The following is a 21,301-nucleotide window of genomic DNA, read 5'->3' as shown; positions in this document are numbered from 1 at the left end:
AATAATTGTCGGAAAGGTTACAATATTGGAAATTTGTTTAGATTAGCTTTTTTGTACAACATTGGGTAATTTTCTGACTTTACAACAACCAGAAAGCTGTGAACACAACACAATGAAGACACCTGTTACAAGTAGCCTTTACCCTGTCCATATCCATTTCTTTCTTTCCCTTCCTATTGTTTCCAAGTGAAATGAATGAGATGCTGTACCTTAACGTAAGACTGCACATACTGCTCCATCTGTTCTTCATGGCATTTGGCAACAATGTCAATTATTACCCTAAAAAGAAGCAAATCAATATGTAACCACAACTTACAGTATCTTACATTGGTTTGTGATTGCTATAGATTAATAACATATATCTTTTTCCTAAAAATATCTGAATGTAACAGTACAAACTCCCTTAAAATAAAAAAAACTGATCGTATGGCATATGAACTGTATGGGTTTTGGGAATTTCTTTGTTTTGGGATATACTGCAAGTAACTCTATATGGCATAGTTTACACACACACGCATGCATGAACACACACATATGGAACAACTGCTTTGAATGCATAATAGACAATTAGCATCACTTTGATGAATACACAAAGCAAATATGACATTTTAAGATTAGAAAATGATACAAATGGCAAATCAGACTCGACTGTAAGCAGCAGTGTGGCTCATTTATTAACACCGGCCAACCAATCTGTGATTATCTTTTTAGAGCCAGCTGCAAGTAGAACAATGAATGCAGCAATTTGGTTGCCATGGGTAACTGCCCATGGGCAAATTTGCCCAGTGTTGATAAATGATCCCCAGTGCAAAACAAGTATAAAACCAATTTCTCTCTGCTCAGTAATACATAAAACAGCAAATAAAATGGTGTGAAATGAAATCTGAATATATGAATTTATCCCTTCAGAAAGTGTAAAGACTTTACAGTTATTGCCCATAAACTTATGTATTAAGTGACTATTCTTTGCATCCACAGAATTTAAATAAAGGCCAAATTTTTCATAAAATTATTCCTATTCTTTTGGGTCCTACTTCCAGATCTATATCGGATCTCCTCCTGTAGACATAGATTCTGTAAATGAAGTGAAATATCTTCTAAGGATGGATGCTTTGAATGATTTTTGATATCAGCACATCTGATCTGCATTGGAATTGTATATATCCATAAATAAAATTATATAAAATAATTCTATAGAAGTGACCTTGTTTCCACACTGCCCTTCCTTGACAGCTGAACATTACAGTTAATCACAGGCTTAACAAAACTTTGCACGATGTATACAATAATTTGTAAAATACAATTTTAAAATATAGAGAAATAATAGACACCTAACTGGGTCCTAAAATACAGTTAGGAGGGGGACCTGTTTCCTTATCCTGCTTAAAGCTATGCCCCATGGTGTTCCTACAGTGCCCAGTAGATGGCACTGTACTAAAGTATAAAGTCTTGGACAGCCATGTGCTCAGGGTCCATTTTGTGCTAGCTCTGGCCCAAGCAGGCCAGCAGAGCTACAGTAGAACCTAGACAGGTCAGGTCTAGTAAGGATAGGCTACTCACATTAAGAGGTCACTCTAGGAGTGACAGATAGACAGGCTATTTAGCTGAGCAGCATGAAGCTCCTCCAAGGATTGTGAGTGGGATTATGATCCGGGTACCAATTGCCCAGAAGAAGGGAATAAGTGTACAGACCTAGGGATGTGAGGTTCTCCTCAGGTTCCACTTAGGGAAACGACTGAAAGCTGGGTGTACCCCGAGTCCTTGCTGCTGTACATGTTCTCTTCCCTGCGGGGACTGATACTGTCCAAAGGTGCTGTGAGTATATGCCTATCCACTGTCCACTGTGGTGATAAGAACCACTGGCACCCAATTAATGTACCCTGCCCCAAGTTACAGTTATACTATACCCTGCCTCCACACCGTTTGCGAGGGCTTACACTTTAAGAACTAAGATCTCTTCTGGAGCACAGTATTGGGAGTGGAGCTCATAGTAGAGGACGGTGCACTCAGTTTACTATAGTGCTACACACAGAATGGAATTAGACTGCTTTGAACATTCTACTGAACTGGACATTGATGAAATGACTATAATCTTAATAAGAAGCGCTCAACCCTCATTAGTAATACCTGTGTAGGTTTCAGGTGCTAAACTGGAAGACCCTCACCTGCTTTTTGGGTCAACTGATACATCCAGAATATGAAATCCAGTAGCACTCTAAAGTTGATGCAAAAATCTTTAGTGATTTATTTAGCCCATATACATACAAAACAAGGGCAACGTTTTGGGCCGTTCTGGACCCTTTATCAAGCCTAGTTGATAAAGGGTCCAGAAGGGCCGAAATGTTGCCCTTGTTTTGTATGTATAAGATTTTTGCATTAACTTCAGAGTGCTACTGGATTTCTTCTTCATTGATTAAAGTACTGTCAGGAGAGTGTTACTATCTCATCTTGTGTGGATCCATCTTGATTATAAAGTGTTAAAGGAACAGTAACACCAAATAATGAAAATGTTTTAAAGTAATGCAAATATCATGTACTGCTGCCCTGCACTGGTAAAACTGGAGTGTTTGCTTCAGAAACACTACTATAGTTCATATAAACAAGCCACCGTGTAGTAATGGCAGAACTTGTAAAAAGGCTATATGGCACAGGTTAAATAGTGTATAACAGATAAAACCATTATGTTCTACAGAGCTTATCTGCTGTGTAACCTGAGACTTTTCTCCTTTGAATGGCTGCCCCCATTGCTACACAGCAGCTTATTTATATAAACAATAGTAGTGTTTCTGAAGCAAACACACCAGTTTTTCCAGTGCAGCGCAACACTGCATTACATTTGTATAACTTTAAAACACTTTCATGTTTTGATGTTACTGTTCCTTTTATAACAATATTAAATTGCATTACCTGGTTGTAAGAGTAACAAGATCATCGACATTACTCTGTGTTAGCATATGAATTATTTGATTCAACAGAACAGGCAGAAAATTTACGATGACATGGATCTTCTCAATTTTCAGAAGATTCTGAAAAAAAGAGAAATGCATTATGTATCAAAATTTAAATTTAATATATTGTTATACTTGCTAGTTATATTATTATGAATGATACATTACATTGAATTATGTTTAGGGCTAACTCTCTATTAAAAGCAGCAACAAAAGTTATCAAACTGAGTTTAAGGCATCTTCTCACATACACCCATGCCTATTTAAATCTTGGCAAAAACTTTTAGGAAATACATACTGGACTGGTGAACATTTTGTCCATGTTACTAGACAACCCACTAGATTTTCATTTAAGGAAAAATATACAAATCCCATGAACTCAAAGGAAAACAAAGACATTATCATTAATAATGTTACCTATGACAGGAGATGTAGGGGCAAATTCACTAAGGGGCTCACGCTAGCGCAAATTCACCAGCGTGATGTCATTTCGCTACTTCGCCGATTTACTAACGGGTACTGGTGTAAATTCGCTATCGAAGTGGACCTACTCTAGCGCTACTTCGCACCCTTACGCCAGGCAAAATTGCGCTATGACGATGGGACGTAACTACGCTAATTCACTAACTTGCACATTTTACTGAACGTTACCTCTTGCGCCAGATTTGCCTTCGCCACCTCAGACCAGGCGAAGTGCAATAGAGTAGATAGGGATTGCTTCAAAAAAAGTTGAAATTTTTTCTAAGTCCCAAAAAAACGCTGGCGTCATTTCCTTTTTTAAGGGTGATAGGCTGAAAAAGATTGTAAATGTTTTTGGGGGTACCCTCCTTCCCCCCCTACATTTCCTAACATATGGCACCTAAACTATACAGTGGGCGCATGTATAGGGCAATATAACAAACTCTATTTTATTTTATGAAGCTTTCCCAGGCTTGTGTAGTGTAATGTATTTGCTGCTACATATACGTCCATTGTACTTTAACTTGGTGCCTTATGCAAATTAGGCATCGTGTAACTTCGCTTTCCTTGACAAATTAACTCTTGCGCAACTTCGCTACCATTCGCCTCCCTGAGCGCAACTTCGGATTTTAGTGAATTAGCGGTGCCCTGGCGAAACTTTGCCTGGCCAAGTGTGGTGAAGCCAGCGCAACTCCGCAGGTTAGTGAATTTGCCCCGTAGAGGCAGGGGTCGAGAGAATTCCAAAAAAAAAAAAAAAAAAAAAAAAAAATTTGAATATCTCTAAATCCTCTATAAATACGTTTTTTTTGGACAATTCATAGGGAAAAAAATTTGTCAACCTCTAATAGACCCAAATGATTAAAAGCACTCCAATAAGATCAGTTACCATTGACTTTGCCAACTTTAACTTGGTGAATTTTGGCATTAGAGGTTTTCGTGGTTTTTACAGCCAGGGTGATTTATCAAGGATCTAATATGAATGTTTACAACAATTAAAATTTGCATAAAAACTCAAACTTTTTTATTATATTTTCAAAAATTTAAATGTAGAAAAGAAATTCCTCATAAATTTGAATTTTGGTGAAATCAAATCTTGTGAGTTTTTAAGAAATATAGAAAAGCCACCATTTTTTTAGATACTTGTGTAAAAAATAGGCCCCTAAAAGTGGTAGAAGAAAAAACATTATTCAGAAATATATGACATTTCAGCATGGAAAACCAAAATTCTAAAACTTATGACTTGGCAGTTTTTACCCAGAAATCTTTGGATCAGAAATATATGTCTGCAGACCATCCAACACAGAATCAAACAAGACACATCATTGCTATTAAATATTATTGGCAGACTTAACTTACTAAACACAATCACTAAAAATAAAGATGTTCTTTAGTTTAAAGAACTTCTACTGTTTATTTATTATTATAGACTGAGTTCAGAATGACTATGCAATTATATGCACAGTAAATTATATAAAGTATGAAAAACTTCATTCATTTTACCACAACCCTAACAGGAATCTGTCAGAAGAGCAATATATGTGGCTCTTCTGACTAAAACCTGGCTCACTGCCTCATGGCTTGTGCATTGATTTCATTGATATTATGCCTCTGATGTCATATTTATAGGTGAAAAGGTTAAAAAAAATTAAGTAGCATGCAAGAATGGAAAGTTTAACTATTCAGAACCTATTTTTATGTGCACTATTTGAAATATTCATATTCTATTACTGATACATTTGAAGTGCATGAGAATGCTGTAAAGAGCTACCAAATCTAAAATATATAAATATGTATGTATGTAATATATTATAGATTATAAAGAAATTACCAAGGATAGCAATGGGGTGGGTGTAGAAAAGAAACACTATGGATAAAGATGTTAGCTTTGCTTAAATGTATAGTATTTATTTCTAAATTACACTGTTTACACTAAAATTTCATTCCTGAACCAGCACGTGTATTTTTTATTCTTAGTTGTGATATTGGTGTGTAGGCAGCCATCTCAGGTCATTTTGCCTGGTCATGTGCTTTCAGAAAGAGCCAGCACTTCAGGATGGAACTGCTTTCTGGCAGGCTGTTGTTTCTCCTACTCAATGTAACTGAATGTGTTGCAGTGAGACCTGGATTTTACTATTGAGTGCCGCTCTTAGATCTATCAGGCAGCTGTTATCTGGTGTTAGAGAGCTGCTATCTGGTTCCCTTCCCATTGTTCTGTTGTTAGGCTGCTAGGGGGAAAAGGAGGGAGGTGATATCACTCCAACTTGCAGTACAGCATTAAAGAGTGACGTTTCTCTGAAGTTTATCAGAGCACAGGTCACATGATTAGGGGCAGCTGGAAAAGTGACAATATGTCAGATTTCAAAATTAAATGTAAAACAATTTGTTTGCTCTTTTGAGAAACAGATTTCAGTGCAGAATTCTACTGGAGCAGCACTATTAACTGATGCATTTTGGAAAAAAAAAATTCCCATGACAGTATCCCTTTAAAGTTAAGTTCAAGCTTTTATAGTGGGTGACTTCAATTATCCAGGAAAAAAAGCTAACAGATCTGTAAACATTCTAAATGACTTTTTATTTTAGGTAGTTCAGGAACTTTCTAGGAAACATGCTGATTTGAATTTTGTAATAACTAATACCGGTAATTCTGAATTTATCTCCAGCACTACTGTGGGTCAGGATTTAGGAAAAGTGATTATAACATGGTCTCCTATGAAGTTATGTTGCTGAGACATCTGTATATCTGTATCTGTTTATCTGCATCTGTACAGTATATGGAGTAACTAAGACACTTTATTTTAAATGTGCACATAACCGGCAGTATAAGGTCATACAATCCATATTAACTGGGAAATACTTTTCACAAGTTTAAACACAGAAGAAAAAATATTTTTTAACAAATATACATGTGAGTATATTCCTCTTGTAAGCAAAGAAAGAAATTGCAAAGCATAAAAATTATGGTTTGATACAAAGGTTAGAGCTCAGGTTAGCTGCGACAGCTGAAGCTTTTATAAGGTACAAAGTGGACAATAAATAATGAAAAGGATATTGCAGTGAGGACTAGTAAATTCCAACATTATTTTTTTAAACTTGTTAATAGTAAAAAAGAAATGGGACTCTTACAGGCAGATAAATTGGTTGATGAGAACAGGGAAAAAATCAGAGGAAAAACACTAATGAGCAACAGACTCAATTCTAATAATGTTTCTATTGATGACCGGTTAAATCAGGAGCAAGTCCAAAAGAGACTAGAACATACAAAAGCAAAGCTCTGCAATTTCCAAATGACATTCCTTAATTTAAAATTATGGGTATTGGGAGAGTAGAATGGTAAGAAAAGGAGATCTGAAAAAAACAGTTTGTAATATAGAATAGAGAAAAATAGAAAGGGCATATATATGTGAAGATGAAGAGTATAGAAAAAAGGGTATGGAAAAGAAAAGGAGTGGTGAAATACACAAAGTCTAGAAAATATAAATAAACTATACATATCTGTAAATTGTTATTGAAGTTGGGCTAACACAGAAGTAAAAAGAGAGAAATACACAGGTAAATGAAATGACAACTGGCAAAGAAAGCTGAAGGAGAAAGTAAGAGCAAAAATAAAGGAAGTCTGCATTGAATTGTAGATTATGTCTGTTCATGTAAATATACAGGGGCACCTTTTCTTACCAAGAGTATAAATAGGCATATTAGAGACCCCTTATATTTATCCAATGTTTGAATAATAGGGGAGCCTTGCTAAGCAAGGAAAATGATGAAAATGATGAAATATAGAAGGGGAAATAATTGTACCACATTTCTCATCTAGTACAATACAGATATTAACAGGTAAAGTTGTACCTTACAAGAGACCATAAAGTTTGATGACGGTAGATTAGAAGGGTCGTTTTCATGTTTTTGGCACTGCTGGAAAAAGCTATTCAGAAAAGGATCCTAAAACAAAAAGGCATAATTTATGTGTTAGTATCAAACCTCATCTGGAATAATTATTACTAAAATGTATTCATCATTTTGTTATTCTTTAACATTTGATCAATCAATAAACTTTTAAGTGTAGTTGGGAATTCATTTTCTTATATTGACAACAATGAATGTAGCCTTAGATACAATTGCAGGTATGGGATCTATAAAATAAGTGAATTCTATTTCTGGAGGCGTCTCTTTTAAAATACCGCCTCTTAATATTTTTATTAATTTGCTTTTTGAGATCACCATTTACTTGATATTTAATATGATACGATAAATACATGCTGATGGCAGATATACATAAGACTCAAACTTGTTTTTATAATAAATCCCATACCTGTGCTGTAAGTCATGGAAGGGTAAGCAGCTGCACCTACCTGAGTATAAACTGTAGATACAACAAGATTTGAAACTTTGAACAGTGATTTTCCTCCATCCACCCATTTGAGGTCACTTCCGCCCTGTAATAACATTACATTTTATAGGGTTGTAACTGGTTTTACTAATTGAGAGAGAGAGAGAGGAATAAAAAGTGAAGAATGATGTCAAAGCAAATTAAAAAAAATATAAACTTGGGAGCAACATGATTTCTTATTATTGACATAGCTCTTAGAATCAACTGTGTTTCTTCAGTAGGTTTTATTAATTTGTAAGACTGAAATGCTCCCCTCAACCTAAATTTGTTTCTTGTTGAACGCTGACCACTGCTAAACATAACTGGTTGAGCACACTCACGTCACACAAGTCAAACATTGAGTATACAGTACTGTTAAAGGAGAACTAAACCCTAAGCGTGAATATGGCTAAAAACTTAATGAACCAAACTAATGTCTTAGCAACACTATAGTAGTGATGATCCACAGTAGTGCAGGATTTGTTTTAAAGGGGTTGTTCACCTTCAAATTAACTTTTAGTATGATGTAGAGAGTGGTATTCTGTGACAATTTGTAATTGGTTTTCATTTTTTATTACTTATAGGTTTTGCCTTATTTAGCCTTCTGTTCAGCAGCTCTCCAGTTTGCAATTTCAGCCATCTGGTTGCTAAGGTCAAAATGACCCTAGCAACTATGCATTGATTTGAATAAGAGACTGTAATATGAATAGGAGAGGCCTGAATAGAAAGATGAGTAATAAAAAGTTGCAATAACAATACATTTGTAGCCTTACAGAGCATTTATTTTTTAGATGGGGTCAGTGACCCCCCCCCCCCTGGAAAGTTGGAAAGAGTAAAAAGAAAGCAAAAAATTCAAAAACTATAAAAAAAAGATGAATGCAAATTGAAAAGTTGCTTAGAATTGGCTATTCTATAACATACTAAAAGTTAACTTATAAGTGAACCATCCCTTGTGAGACTGGACATGCTCAGTGTGCTTTGAGCAGCCAATGAGAAGCTAAGAGTAGGGGTCGTCACAAATCATCAAGCAAAAAATTTTTTGCCTTTCATATCAAAGGTTGAACTTGATGGACGTGTGTCTTTTTTCAATCTTACTTACTATGTTACTATATAAGATGGTACTACAGGGCTGATTATTACATTTTGATGCTAATTGAATTAATTTCTGAGCTGCTATATACCAATAATCTGAATTATTTACTAATTAGCCTTGGTCTGTTATAGAAGCCCAACACATAGGGGGTTATTTATCAAAATCCACATTTTTATGATTATTTAATTTAATAAAAGAACTAAAATCCACAATTTGACCTTATTTATTTTTAAAAAATCTTGATTTAATCAGATCAGAGAAAAACACAATACATTTTTGTTAAAAACTCGAATCGTATAATTTTTCTGATTTTTTCCCAGAATCACTCGATTTTTTCAGGCTTTCTCCCCCAAAAAGGCCAATTTTTTTGATTTTTGCCAAAAAAAGTCAGATTTTTGGGAAGGACCACAGAAACTTCCAAATACGATAGGAACCTCTCCCATTGACTTATATACAACCTCGGCAGGTCTGAGATGGTGGATTTTTGGATTCTGACTTTTTGCAGCCTTGGGGTATAATAAATCTCGAAAAATTCGAGGTTTTTTTCAACTAAACACTTGGGGGCACATTTACTAATGGTCGAATATCGAGGGTTAATTAACCCTCGATATTCGACCGTCTAAGTAAAATCCTTCGAAGTCGAAAGATTTACCGCATTTCCTACGATCAATTAAATCCTTCGAATCGAATGATTCGAAGGATTTTAATCCAACGATCTAACGATTTTCCTTCAATCAGAAAATTGTTAGAAAGCCTATGGGGACCTTCCCATAGGCTAACATTGATGTTCGGTAGGTTGGCGAAGTAGGGGGTCGAAGTTTTTTTAAAGAGACAGTACTTTGACTATTGAATGGTCGAATAGTCGAACGGTCATTAGTTCGAATCGTTCGATTCAAAGTTGTAGTCAAAGTAGCCAAAAAAAAACGTATTTTTTCTTCTCTATTCCTTCACTCAAGCTAAGTAAATGTACCCCATGGATTTTATAGTAAAATAGAATTTTTCAAGTTTTAAGCATTCAGACTTTGACAAATAACCCCCAATATGTTTTTATCCTACTTCTTTAGTTATGCTTTAGTTTTCCTTTAAAACAAAACTTTCTACTCAAACCGGAGGAAATCAGAATATATTCCTGTGCAATTATGCTAAACCGCTGACTTTAAAGATGCACTTCACTTTAGTTGAATACGATTTTTGACTTTGTACCTTGTATGTGCAATTTGAAGCAATCACCATCATAAGATGCTTTAAATGTTTTGGCACCTGCCTCTGATATTTCCATTCTGCATATTAGGCAACTTGCATTGTGCCATAGAAAAATTTCCTGGCAGTCAGGGAAGTGTTTCAAGGAACTGGCACATTTGTAGTGAATTTTCTGTTTTGTGCCAACTGGTCACAACTTACTTAAAGCTGTTGAATTCAATTCATACCTATGTTTTGCATTCGTTATAACACAATGCGAGTCTTGGGGTGAAAATTTTATTCTTAAACTTCTTTAAAGTTTCATTTGAAATAAGGCGGAAAAGAAGCTAATAATTGGATTGTGTCTGCATGTTTTAGAGAACAATTAAAAAAATAGAGTAACAATAGTTCATACATCTGCCCCTACACATCTTAAGTAGATATTTATATTTTAAATAGGGTTCAGAATTTCTATTGCTTAATCAATATATCTAAATTAATTGCATGAATTACAATTTGAAGTGAATTCAAATTGCCCCAGATTTGTTTTGTGAGGAAGGATTGCCTGACTACTCTGCATCCAGTCTGGATGAATGGGACATGAGGAATTTCTTAGAGAGGATTAATCTGCAGCATTAGCAGACTAGTGCAATTAATGACTTCTGGCATTTAATCTTTATTGGGAATGTGAGAATCAAAACACAACATTTAAACAACGTAAGCAAAACTTTGTGCTGTCAGGAAAACCAATGAAATCAAATGTGCAGCAGCATCACTTTTTGTAATAAAGTTTTCAGAGAATGTGGGTAGGGATGGGTGAATTTTTTTGCCTTGTTTCGGCGCGGAATTAACGCCCATAAACTTGTATGGCGCCACGCGTCAAAAAGAAATGATTTCGAATGAAATTCGAATTTTTGGCGAAGCGAAACAGGTCAAATTCGCCCATCCCTAAATGTGGGCCGTTTGCAAAAAAAATCTGTCCCCTCCCCTCCACACTGTGTTACTATGCTTGTACCAGCACCTGCAAATACATGGATCAAACTGGTGGGGTGCAGGGAAGAGTACTCCAGGGGGATCAAGGTTCTTACTGGGCCCTATCAGTCCACTGGGTTCCCCTGTGGTTGCAGAGCTTGCTATTTTAATAGGTAGTTATGCCACTGAAGAAAACCTCATATTATTTTTTTAAATCTATGGCTAACATGGTACAGTGTACAACTCTTTATTACTCACCTTCCCAGCTGTAACATCTTCACAGCTCAAGTATTTGGAAGGTAAACTTGCAGCAACAGAAATAAAGTGATCTTGCGAGGTGAGCTGTCCATTCTTAAATAATGGCAACCATGCAAACCCAACTATAAAGAAGAGCACACAATAAACCTTTACTGTAGCAGTGCAAGCTATTAATTGAGAATCAGTGATCTACATTTGAAAATGTGGTGATACATGTTGTTGAACATGTCGTTGTACATGTTAAATGGTTGAGAAAAATGTGACAACTTGTACATTTAATACACAGCATTTTCTGTAAGTGTGATGTCTAATAAAAGGAAATGGGTATGATATGCAATGTCTAAACGGAATCCTTCTAAAGATACCTGGGGTTTCCAGAGCCTCTTTCTTTTTGGCATTAGCTTTTGCATTTATGTCACAGGTGACGTGGTGAAATGAAAACAGAATGTGATGTTTCTCATGAAGCTGAGTGGGGAGCTCAATTTTCACCTGAAATGTAAAATATTACAGATCCCCTTAGTTATATTAATTTCATAGGATAGGAAGTCATGCATTTTTGAGTCTAATCGAATAAAACTATGATTCTCTCAGAGCTGACTTGACCCAAATGCACATTTTGGACAAAGCACTAAGATCAGTATGTTGGTGAAGTTATATGGATATAGACTGATTGCAAATTATTTTGGGGTGAAATTTAAATATCCAATAGCTCCAATAAAAATGATGCCCTTAAGCCACTCTATAGGACATTTTAATTGTAGATGTTTTTTAACATAAATAACTATGTTATTATACTACGTACTATTATTAATATCTATATAATTTCGATATTTAAGTTCAAAGTTTCTTAGATTTAAAAAAGAGTGTGTATTACAAAAACAGACTTTTTTAATGTCCAGAGGTGCAATATTTATAAATGGCTGATTCTACTACACACATGTTAATGCACTTACATATAATATGTGGATGCTATGTAGATTCATTTTCTTAAATTAGATTTAATGAGGAATAATATAAGGAGGTGTGAATATCTGGAGTGATTTATTCCTTCCACTGTAACTTTTGGGAACAGAAAGTGCTTAATAGTGGTGATATATTACACAGTCTAAGAGCCAACAAAATTTGGAAGTAAAAGCAAGACTCTTAGCAGGAACCATTTCAACTGGCAGCTATTGCCTATCATCTGAAATGGTTGCTTAGTAATTAAATAGTTTTCCCTCAGACAACGCCAAGACCCAATTGCGGCTTCCCAGAGACACAGCAAAAAGGTATAAGTATATTTGACCCATTTAATGCAGAATGGGAAATGCAGCACATGTATCCCATTCCAGGTGGGCCAAGCAATGGCAATGCAGAATCATAAGAAAAAAATAAGTAAAATAATTGTAATAACTAATAAATCTTTGAATTACATTTTATTTCTCTGTTTGTAACAAGTGTAACACACTTACATATTTTCTATGCAGAAATACATATACAAACACTAACACATATGCACACACAAAACACACAGCCTATAGGTAGCAAGCCGAATAAAGCAGAAATTCACACTGACCTCATCATAGAAATCTGGATTCTGGGAATGATGAAGGATTGTGGTATATGCAGCTCTTGTAAATAAAGGACCGCCAGGCTTTCCATATATACACTAATGAGGGAATAAATCAACAGAATTTCATCTGCAGCTGTTCTAATCTCGGAAAAGGAAATTGAAAATAAACAGCTTGCAGGTACCGTATATACTCGAGTATAAGCTGACCCGAGTATAAGCCGAGGTACCTAATTTTACCTATGAAAACTAGGAAAACGTATTGACTCGAGTATAAGCCTAGACACAACTACAGCCCTGTTTCCCACCAGCGCACATTCCGCCAAAGCGACCCCCCCCAGCGAACAACCGGACTTCTTTGCAAAGTTGATGGTGACAGAGAATTGCCAAACGGATTACTGTGTGCATTGTCCCACTGTCCCACTACCATGTGCAGAGGGTGCTGTGTGAAATTGCCATCACTGTTAATCTTTCGTATAACCAACAGAGGGCGCTGTGTGATATTGCCATCACTGTTAAGCCTTCATATAACCAACAGAGGGCGCTGTGTGATATTGCGGTCACTGTTAATCTTTCATATAACCAACAGAGGGCGCACTATTATTTTTTCATATAACCAACAGATGGTGCTGTGTGATATTGCAGTCACTGTTATTCTTTCATATAACCAACAGAGGGCACACTGTTATTCTTTCATATAACCAACAGAGGCTGCTGTGTGATGTTGCAGTCACTGTTATTCTTTCATATAACCAACAGATGGCGCTGTGTGATATTGCAGTCACTGTTATTCTTTCATATAACCAACAGAGGGTGCACTGTTATTCTTTCATATAACCAACAGAGGGCACTGTGTGATATTGCAGTCTCTCCCCAAGCGAACTGTTGGTATAGGAATGATTAAAAGTGACTGCAATCTCAGCTACTGCCCACTGACTTGAGTATAAGCCTAGGTAAACTTTTTCAGCACATTTTGGATGCTGAAAAACTCGGCTTATACTCGGGTATATACAGTAACATTTTAGGATGTTTTTGGTAGTTGTTATAACACAAGTTCCTATACTACAAATAATCTCTTATAGAAAAAGTGTTATTGATTAAAATACCATGGCAACTCTGCCACTATTCTGTTCCACTAAGGCGATGACACATTTTGCAATTTTTGCTCTACAGTCAATTGTTTTAAGTTCTTTCATCAAGTAGGGTATAATTTCCTATGTTATCACCTGTCCATATTTTATTGTTAAACAAATATAATTAGGGAATATGATGAGGCTCCATGGAGACACTTTGGACTCTAGCCCCATTGAAAGCCGAAGGAAAGGTGTAATTGCCGGGGGGAGGCAGCCAAAAATGGACTAATTTTGCAATCGTAACAAAAATGTAATTGTTTTCATTTGGCAAATCACGTAATGGAAAAAAAATCTTTGATAAATAAACTTGCCATTGACTTCTATGGTATCTCAACAGATATTAGGTGACCAGATTTTATATTTATATTAGTTTTGCATATATCTGTGCAACTTTTTTTACGGGGAAAGGGAATGTTTGTAATGTATTGCTGCAATGTATTGCAATTGACTTCTGTGGTATCTCAACAGATTTTATGTGACGATATTTTAATTTTATTTCATTTTAATTTTATTGGACTTTGTTGACATTTGATAAATCTCGATAATATGATTTTATTAAAGAAATGGCTGTGTACTCTATTGCAAATTCAAAAAGAGTCTACTTAGTCAGAAGTAACTGACGGTCCATGAGACTAATGGTAATAAATATTTAAAGTGAACAGAATCTCAAATTGCACTCAGTAGATAACCTATAGTTCATTAAATTGTATTAAAAAAATATAAAAGTCGTTCCAATTGACCACCAACCACCAATTCATATATATATAGTATCAATTCATGATTTATGACAATCAATGTATAATAATTTGATCAACTTCTAACAATTCATATATAATAAATTCCTATGATTATAAATTTATTAGCAGTCTGTTATGTGAATAAATAAATTCATAAAAAAACCCAATAAAATGAAGTGAAATGGAATGAAGTCTTTTGTCCAAACTGATGGATTTCATGAGTTGATACTATATATATATATAAATATATATATATATATATATATATATATATATATATATATATATATATATATATATAAATATATATAATATATAAAAATTATAGATGCAATAAATTAATGATTTCCTAATAAAGTAACATTTATATCAACATCGGTGTGCGTGTAAACCTTTGGACTTTTGGATTTCACGATCTACACACAGCACCCGAGTTCAGTCCTTAACGACGAGTGCGGACCTTAATGGTGGATATATATATATATATATATATATATATATATATATATACACACACAGATACACAAGTCCTCAGCACTCAACCGATTATCAATGCATTTAAGACAGCGATATTTTGTGCATACTGCTACTAAAAAATGACTTCCCATCTATAGTCAGGTGATCCCACTGGTGTCTAATAAAAGGGCAGCCAAGTTTGGGAGTTTTACTTTGAAAGCAGCTAGTAAGTTGCAGGTAAAACTTAGTCCCTTTGTAAAATGTATAATTAAGCAATTGAATTCTTAATGCACCAGATGAAAATTGAGCATAGGACTGGCCAGATATGGGATGACTTTGACGTAGTTGGCCAGCTTAAATATATTGCAATATATGGACAAACAATCCCTGTTTTGTTTAAAGGGTAAGGCATTTTTTAGTAGCAGTATGCACAAAATGTCTCTGTCTTAAATATATTGATAATGGGTTGAGTGCAGAGGACTCTTGTATTTGTCTATATGTATTTTGTGGTCACAGCCTCATTGCAACCCCGCCTATTGGTTTTAAAAGCAGGATTCGGATTCGGCCGAATCCTTCTGCCCGGCCGAACCGAATCCGAATCGGGTTCTGATTTGGTTCGGTATTTGGCCGAATCTTTCGCGAAGGATTCAGGGGTTCGGCCGAATCCAAAAAAGTGGATTCAGTGCATCCCTAATATATATATATATATATATATATATATATATATATATATATATATATATATATATATATATATATATATTGGTGGTTGGTGATTAATTGGAACGACTTTTATAGTTTTACAGGTGTAACAAATCAAATGAACAAGTGTATAGTGTTCCCACATTCTATATGTTCTCAGGGAATACCCAAGTTTTTAAGTCTGCAGTTGGGGTCTGCATGGAAATGTAATGTTTTGTTACTGGAACTGGTTTAAAGCCTTATTGCTGGATTCATACTTAATTATTATTATATAGTATCATATTATTATTATTATTATTTTTTGAAGTGCCCTCTGAAAATCTTGAAAGCTACACAGTATATGTCTAGTGTATGTTGTATTACTTAAAGAAATAAAGAGCTTACAATGGCTTACAAAGCTCAGCAAGTATAATCATCATTTAAAAAAGGTTACAGTGCAATTACTGAGCTTGTAATTTGTGACACTGAGAAGAGTGCACAGATCTGTTTCATGTTCTGAGCTACACTCTTTCGTTACCTTTAATGGCTGACTTCCCTCTTCATCTGAATTCTTGAATTCTATACACACCATTATATTTCTTGCCTGCAAGAATAGAAACATAATGGGTTCATTTGCTTAAAAAGTGACATAAATATGACAAAATACACGGTGATTAGTCAATAATTACAAGTGTAAAGTAAGAGAAGCTTTATAATTAAGGCAGTAGGGAGCTAATTTTAGACATCATGTATTCATATTTTACAGCTGCTGCAACTTATCTTAATTAATCTAAAAGCACTTAAGATCCACAGTGCCTAATGATTTGCCTTTGAGGAACTTATTTGTACAATAAAATGATTGACTATAGAAAACTTTTGGAGTCCTTTACATTTACAGCATGAATAGTTTTTAAGTACATTTATGGGCAGAAATGATTCTGTGCCTGTGGGTTGCTGTAATTGCAAAGGTTTTCTGTATACCTCTCATGTTGGTAATCTAATACTTAAAGAGACTTCTAGACCCCAGCCCCTAATGTCCCTGTTCAACTTCTGGTTCAAGGTCATGTACATAGGGCCATCTATCTCTGAAAGCTCCAGTTGGTTGTCTTATTTTTGTCAGTTTGTAATCAGAGTGACAGTGGACAATGCCACAGGAAAAGTGGGCCTGACAAGATATGCCAATATACCAATGGAAAGCACGATTACTGCATAAAACTATTGAATACTATCTTTGCAGTAGGAGTGGTGATTTAATGATTTAAAGGGCATGTACAGTCCAAAACAGAATAAGGCTAGAAATGCTGTATTTTGTATACTAAACATAAACATGAACTTACTAATCAAACAAATAATTTATGCTTTCATAGTTGGCTACAGGGGGTCACCATCTTGTAACTTTGTTAAACATCTTTGCAAGACTAAGACAGTGGACATGTTCAGTGTGGTCTGGGCTGCTTAGGGATTGTCATAAACAAAGCTGCTTGAGTTCTGCATGGCTGGGAAGTAAGGCGGGGGCTCCCCCTGCTGTTCATAAATATGATTGTTTCCCTGCTCAGCAGTTAGGGACTATGTGACAATTCCTATCCACAGAAGTAAATGAAGGGAGAATTTCACTGCATACAGTCAGGTTTCTTATAAAAACAGTACACATTTTTTAATTAAAGTATATTGGAGATAGGTTTCTTTTTCATTAAAGAAAGTAAAAATGGGATTTTTTTTTTGCCTTTACATGCCCTTTAAGAGTAATGGCACTTGTGGGCTTTATATTATCATATATTGCAAATACTTTTAAGAAAAGGCTGGATTCTCTTTCTGTTGATCAAATTAACTTGGCACATCATACATGTTCACTCATTAGAACAAACGGTTTGATATGCGCTTCCGTTTCAGGAATATTCAAACCGTTTGTTCTAATTTCTATTTTTGGGGTGGAATCCCTTTGTATTTTGCGCATCCGAAGTTTACTATATTTTTGCGCAAGATTTAAACCATTGTCTATGTTCACTCATTAATTTAATACAGGTATGGGACCTATTACACAGAATTCTTAAGATCTGTGATTATCTGGATAAGGGGTCTTTCCATAATTTGGATCTCCATATCTTACGTCTACTAAAAAATAAATTAAACATTATTTAAACCCAAGATGATTGTTTTGCTTCCAATAAGGGTTATTGATATCCTAATTGGGATCAACTACAAGGTACTGTTTAATTACAGAGAAAAATGAAATCATTTTTAAAGATACACATTATTTTATTAAAATGATGTCTATGGGAGATGACCTTCCCATAATTCAGAGCATTCTGGATATTGGGTTTACAGATAACAAATCCAATACATGTAATAATAATACTACAATGCTATTTTTTTGTTATGAATGTAAAATAAAAAAAAATATATTGCAATTATGGGTGTTTGGTAATTCAATTTCTTTTTCATGTATCGGACCAGTGCTGTAAATGCAGTGATTTTGAGTATATCTGCTTACCTTATTGAAGTATTTCTGGCTATCATATTTGAGGTGTTTGGGATAAACATATATTTGGTTCTTGTAAATTCTGTAAGGTTGGGAATATTTGGTTGAAGCCTGAACAAACTCTTCAATTTCCACATTAGGCAGATGCTCTGCAGTATCCCCAAATGGCTTGACTGGTAGTAACGATGAGGTAAGGCAGTCTTGGAAAAACATGGAAAGAATGGACTAAATTGAACATAGGTGTTTGGTTCCAGAAAATTCATATATACAGTCAATACAACTACCAGAACTCAACAGCTGGCAAATACAGTTACTTTGTAAAGGGCTAGAAGGCTTTTACGCTCCTGCAGACAAACAAAACCTATTCTTAGTTAGCAATAAGTAGCTGATACTAATCTTCCCAGTGTTACATAAGGGGTACTGGCACATCCGGGATAAATCGTTGCTACCAGGAGTAATGATAGAAAATGCCAGTGGGAAACATATGAGGCACTTTGTTTTTCCAAAGTCGCCCAAAGGTCAGCAATAGAATACCTACCACCTGTCATTTATCACCAATGATTATTAAAGAAAGGTTTTAATAGGGTACTGGGAGATAAAATTCAAAAACTTGACCGCCAAATTATAAATATCCTTCACTATTCCTTCTAGACAGCAGACTGGAAAAGTTTTATTATAATGTCATCAATAAAGAGAATTACCTCTGTGCTCTTGTACACATTTATTACTGCATATTTATCTACCTTGTTACTAAGTTACCTGTATATCAAGAGGCCCATTTATCAAAGGTCGAATTTCGAATTCATGTGAATTTCAAATTCATGTGAGTATATTTTAATAAATTCGAATATACTCGAATTTCGATTGGGAGGTTATTTAAGAAAAAGTTTGAACATCTAAAACTCAAACTAATTTTACCGACTCAAAAACTTGAATCAAATTCGATTTGAATTAGACTAAACATGTATCTAGTTTTTTTCTCTGAAAAAAACTCGAATGTCAGGAAGGCATCTTCAAATGGGTCATATAAACTCGACAGGTTTTAGGTGGCGAATAGTCGATTTCAAATTATTCCCGGAGTAAAGGTTTGATACATCTCGAATTTCGAATTCGATTCGAGTTTGGATATTTCCCAATTCGAATATGTGACTTTTGCCCAAAACAACTATTCGAAAATCTAATTTGAATTTCCTATTCCAACCTTAATTAATCTGCCCCAAATGTAGACTGCCACATTTAGAAAGTGAGAGTTTTAAGAGTAAAAATTAATGACTCAGTATAAAAAATTCCTGAATTTAAACTTTGATATTAAGTCAAATTGGTGTAAATACTGCAGTATATACAAAGAGGTGCTATACTGCACAATGAAATATCTTACTTGAATGCTCCATGGGAACAGCATCTACTGATATTTCTAAGCTTCCAGGAATTATCTGCATTTTGTTGCCTTTTTCTGCCCTGCAATAAAAGCATATGGTAAGAACAGTAATCATTTTGACACAGTGCATGCATGTATTTATAGTATGCACAGCATATTCAAACCTTCTGTATTCTGAGACCATCTTAATCAGATCTTCTGTTGCAATCTTATTACTTTCTTGTCTGAATAATGGAGAAAAATGAGACTCGCAGTCTATGTTCCCAGAGTTATCTTTAAATATTGGCCTGTTAAACAAATAAACAAATATTTAGATAGGATTATCATATAGGAATTTCTTACTCACAGGTCTTATCTTGGTCAAAGGTTTAACTTAAAGCAGAAGGAAAGGCTAAAATTAAGAAAGCTTTATTAGAAAGGTCTATATAAATACACCAGTAAACCCTCAAAGTAATACTGCTCTGAGTCCTCTGTCAAAAGAAATGCCACATTTCTTTCCTTCTATTGTGTACACATGGGCTTCTGTATCAGACTTCCTGTTTTCAGCTTAAACCTCCAGGGCAGGGCTTGAGCATGCTCAGTTTGTTCCTCTCCCCCTCCCTCCTCCCATCCCTGCTGTAATCTAAGCTCAGAGCTATGAGTGAGCAGGGAGAGACACAGGCAGGAAGTGATGTCACACCAAGCCATTATGGCAGTTGCTATCCTAAACAAACAGGGAACACTTCAAGAGCTGTTTTCTCAAGTATGGTAAAGCATTCTGCAGAATAAATATAGTGTTCTTGCTTGCACTATTTTGGCTAGTCTATTGGCAATAAACTCAGTTTATAGCTTTCCTTCTCCTTTAATGTAAAGCCAAAATTTTGGCTATTACACCAGCTCTTCTCAAGGCTGGACAAAGGCTGAAATTTAGACTTTTCAAAAAATTCATCTTTTTAACCAAGATGGTAAGTGGATACTACTTAGGATACACCGTGTATTCTGTGTATCTGCGTTCAGCAATTTGATCCAACACATAAACCATCCTTACCTTACAGACCATGCGAATGGCATTCGGTATTTCCCCAGTTTGCTGCAAAATAGCTTTGCTGTCTTCAGTGTTTTTTGTGTGGTCTAAAATATATATTTCCAGAGTTTAATTAGGACAAATATATAACAAAATTATTTAAAATTGTTTATTAATGTGCACTAGTTTGCTTCTCATTTTAATTACACAGTTTGGTCTCTTAACATACTCCAAAAACATCTGGTTATGAAATGTTGTGTCTTCAATATTAGGGGTCTTACATTTTTATATAAAATGAGCTTTTAAATAAATCATATTTACCAGTTGGTCTCTATATATCTGAAGAATTTCTTTTTGTAGAATTACTTTCTGATTTTGAGATTTTGATTAAGCAGTGATAGCAATGAGCAAACTAAAAACATCATGTAGTGAAGCAAGAAAATAGCCTGGAATATTTGTACTGATGCAGTGAACTATTATGGGCAGATTTACTAAGGTTTGAAAGGTAAATTTAAATTTTCAAATTTTTTTTTTTTTTTGGTCATTCGAATTTGAATTCAAATGTGAGATTTATACCTCAACCCTGGAAACAGTTCTAATTCGATACTTAAAA

At 34.9% G+C, this 21,301-nt stretch overlaps 1 protein-coding gene across 12 annotated transcripts in view; it reads right to left on the bottom strand.

Annotated features, from left to right (window-relative positions):
* Positions 1-21,301, bottom strand: part of dock10.S (dedicator of cytokinesis 10 S homeolog) — a 153,407-nt gene that overhangs the window by 51,465 nt on the left and 80,641 nt on the right. For all 12 annotated transcript variants that reach the window (XM_041563861.1, XM_041563857.1, XM_041563860.1 and 9 more), the window contains 12 exons: positions 20,713-20,795; positions 19,850-19,972; positions 19,686-19,765; positions 18,320-18,507; positions 16,367-16,432; positions 12,828-12,920; positions 11,638-11,761; positions 11,273-11,394; positions 7,754-7,837; positions 7,251-7,343; positions 2,908-3,026; positions 210-279 (listed from right to left, as the gene is read on the bottom strand). In XM_041563861.1, the coding sequence (XP_041419795.1) occupies positions 210-279; positions 2,908-3,026; positions 7,251-7,343; positions 7,754-7,837; positions 11,273-11,394; positions 11,638-11,761; positions 12,828-12,920; positions 16,367-16,432; positions 18,320-18,507; positions 19,686-19,765; positions 19,850-19,972; positions 20,713-20,795 (1,245 nt within the window). The remainder of the gene's footprint in view (positions 1-209; positions 280-2,907; positions 3,027-7,250; positions 7,344-7,753; positions 7,838-11,272; positions 11,395-11,637; positions 11,762-12,827; positions 12,921-16,366; positions 16,433-18,319; positions 18,508-19,685; positions 19,766-19,849; positions 19,973-20,712; positions 20,796-21,301) is intronic.

The sequence above is a fragment of the Xenopus laevis genome, chromosome 5S (genome assembly GCF_017654675.1).
Source record: "Xenopus laevis strain J_2021 chromosome 5S, Xenopus_laevis_v10.1, whole genome shotgun sequence".
In the NCBI taxonomy this organism is placed as follows: domain Eukaryota; kingdom Metazoa; phylum Chordata; class Amphibia; order Anura; family Pipidae; genus Xenopus; species Xenopus laevis.
This window is presented reverse-complemented; position numbering and strand designations above follow the sequence as displayed.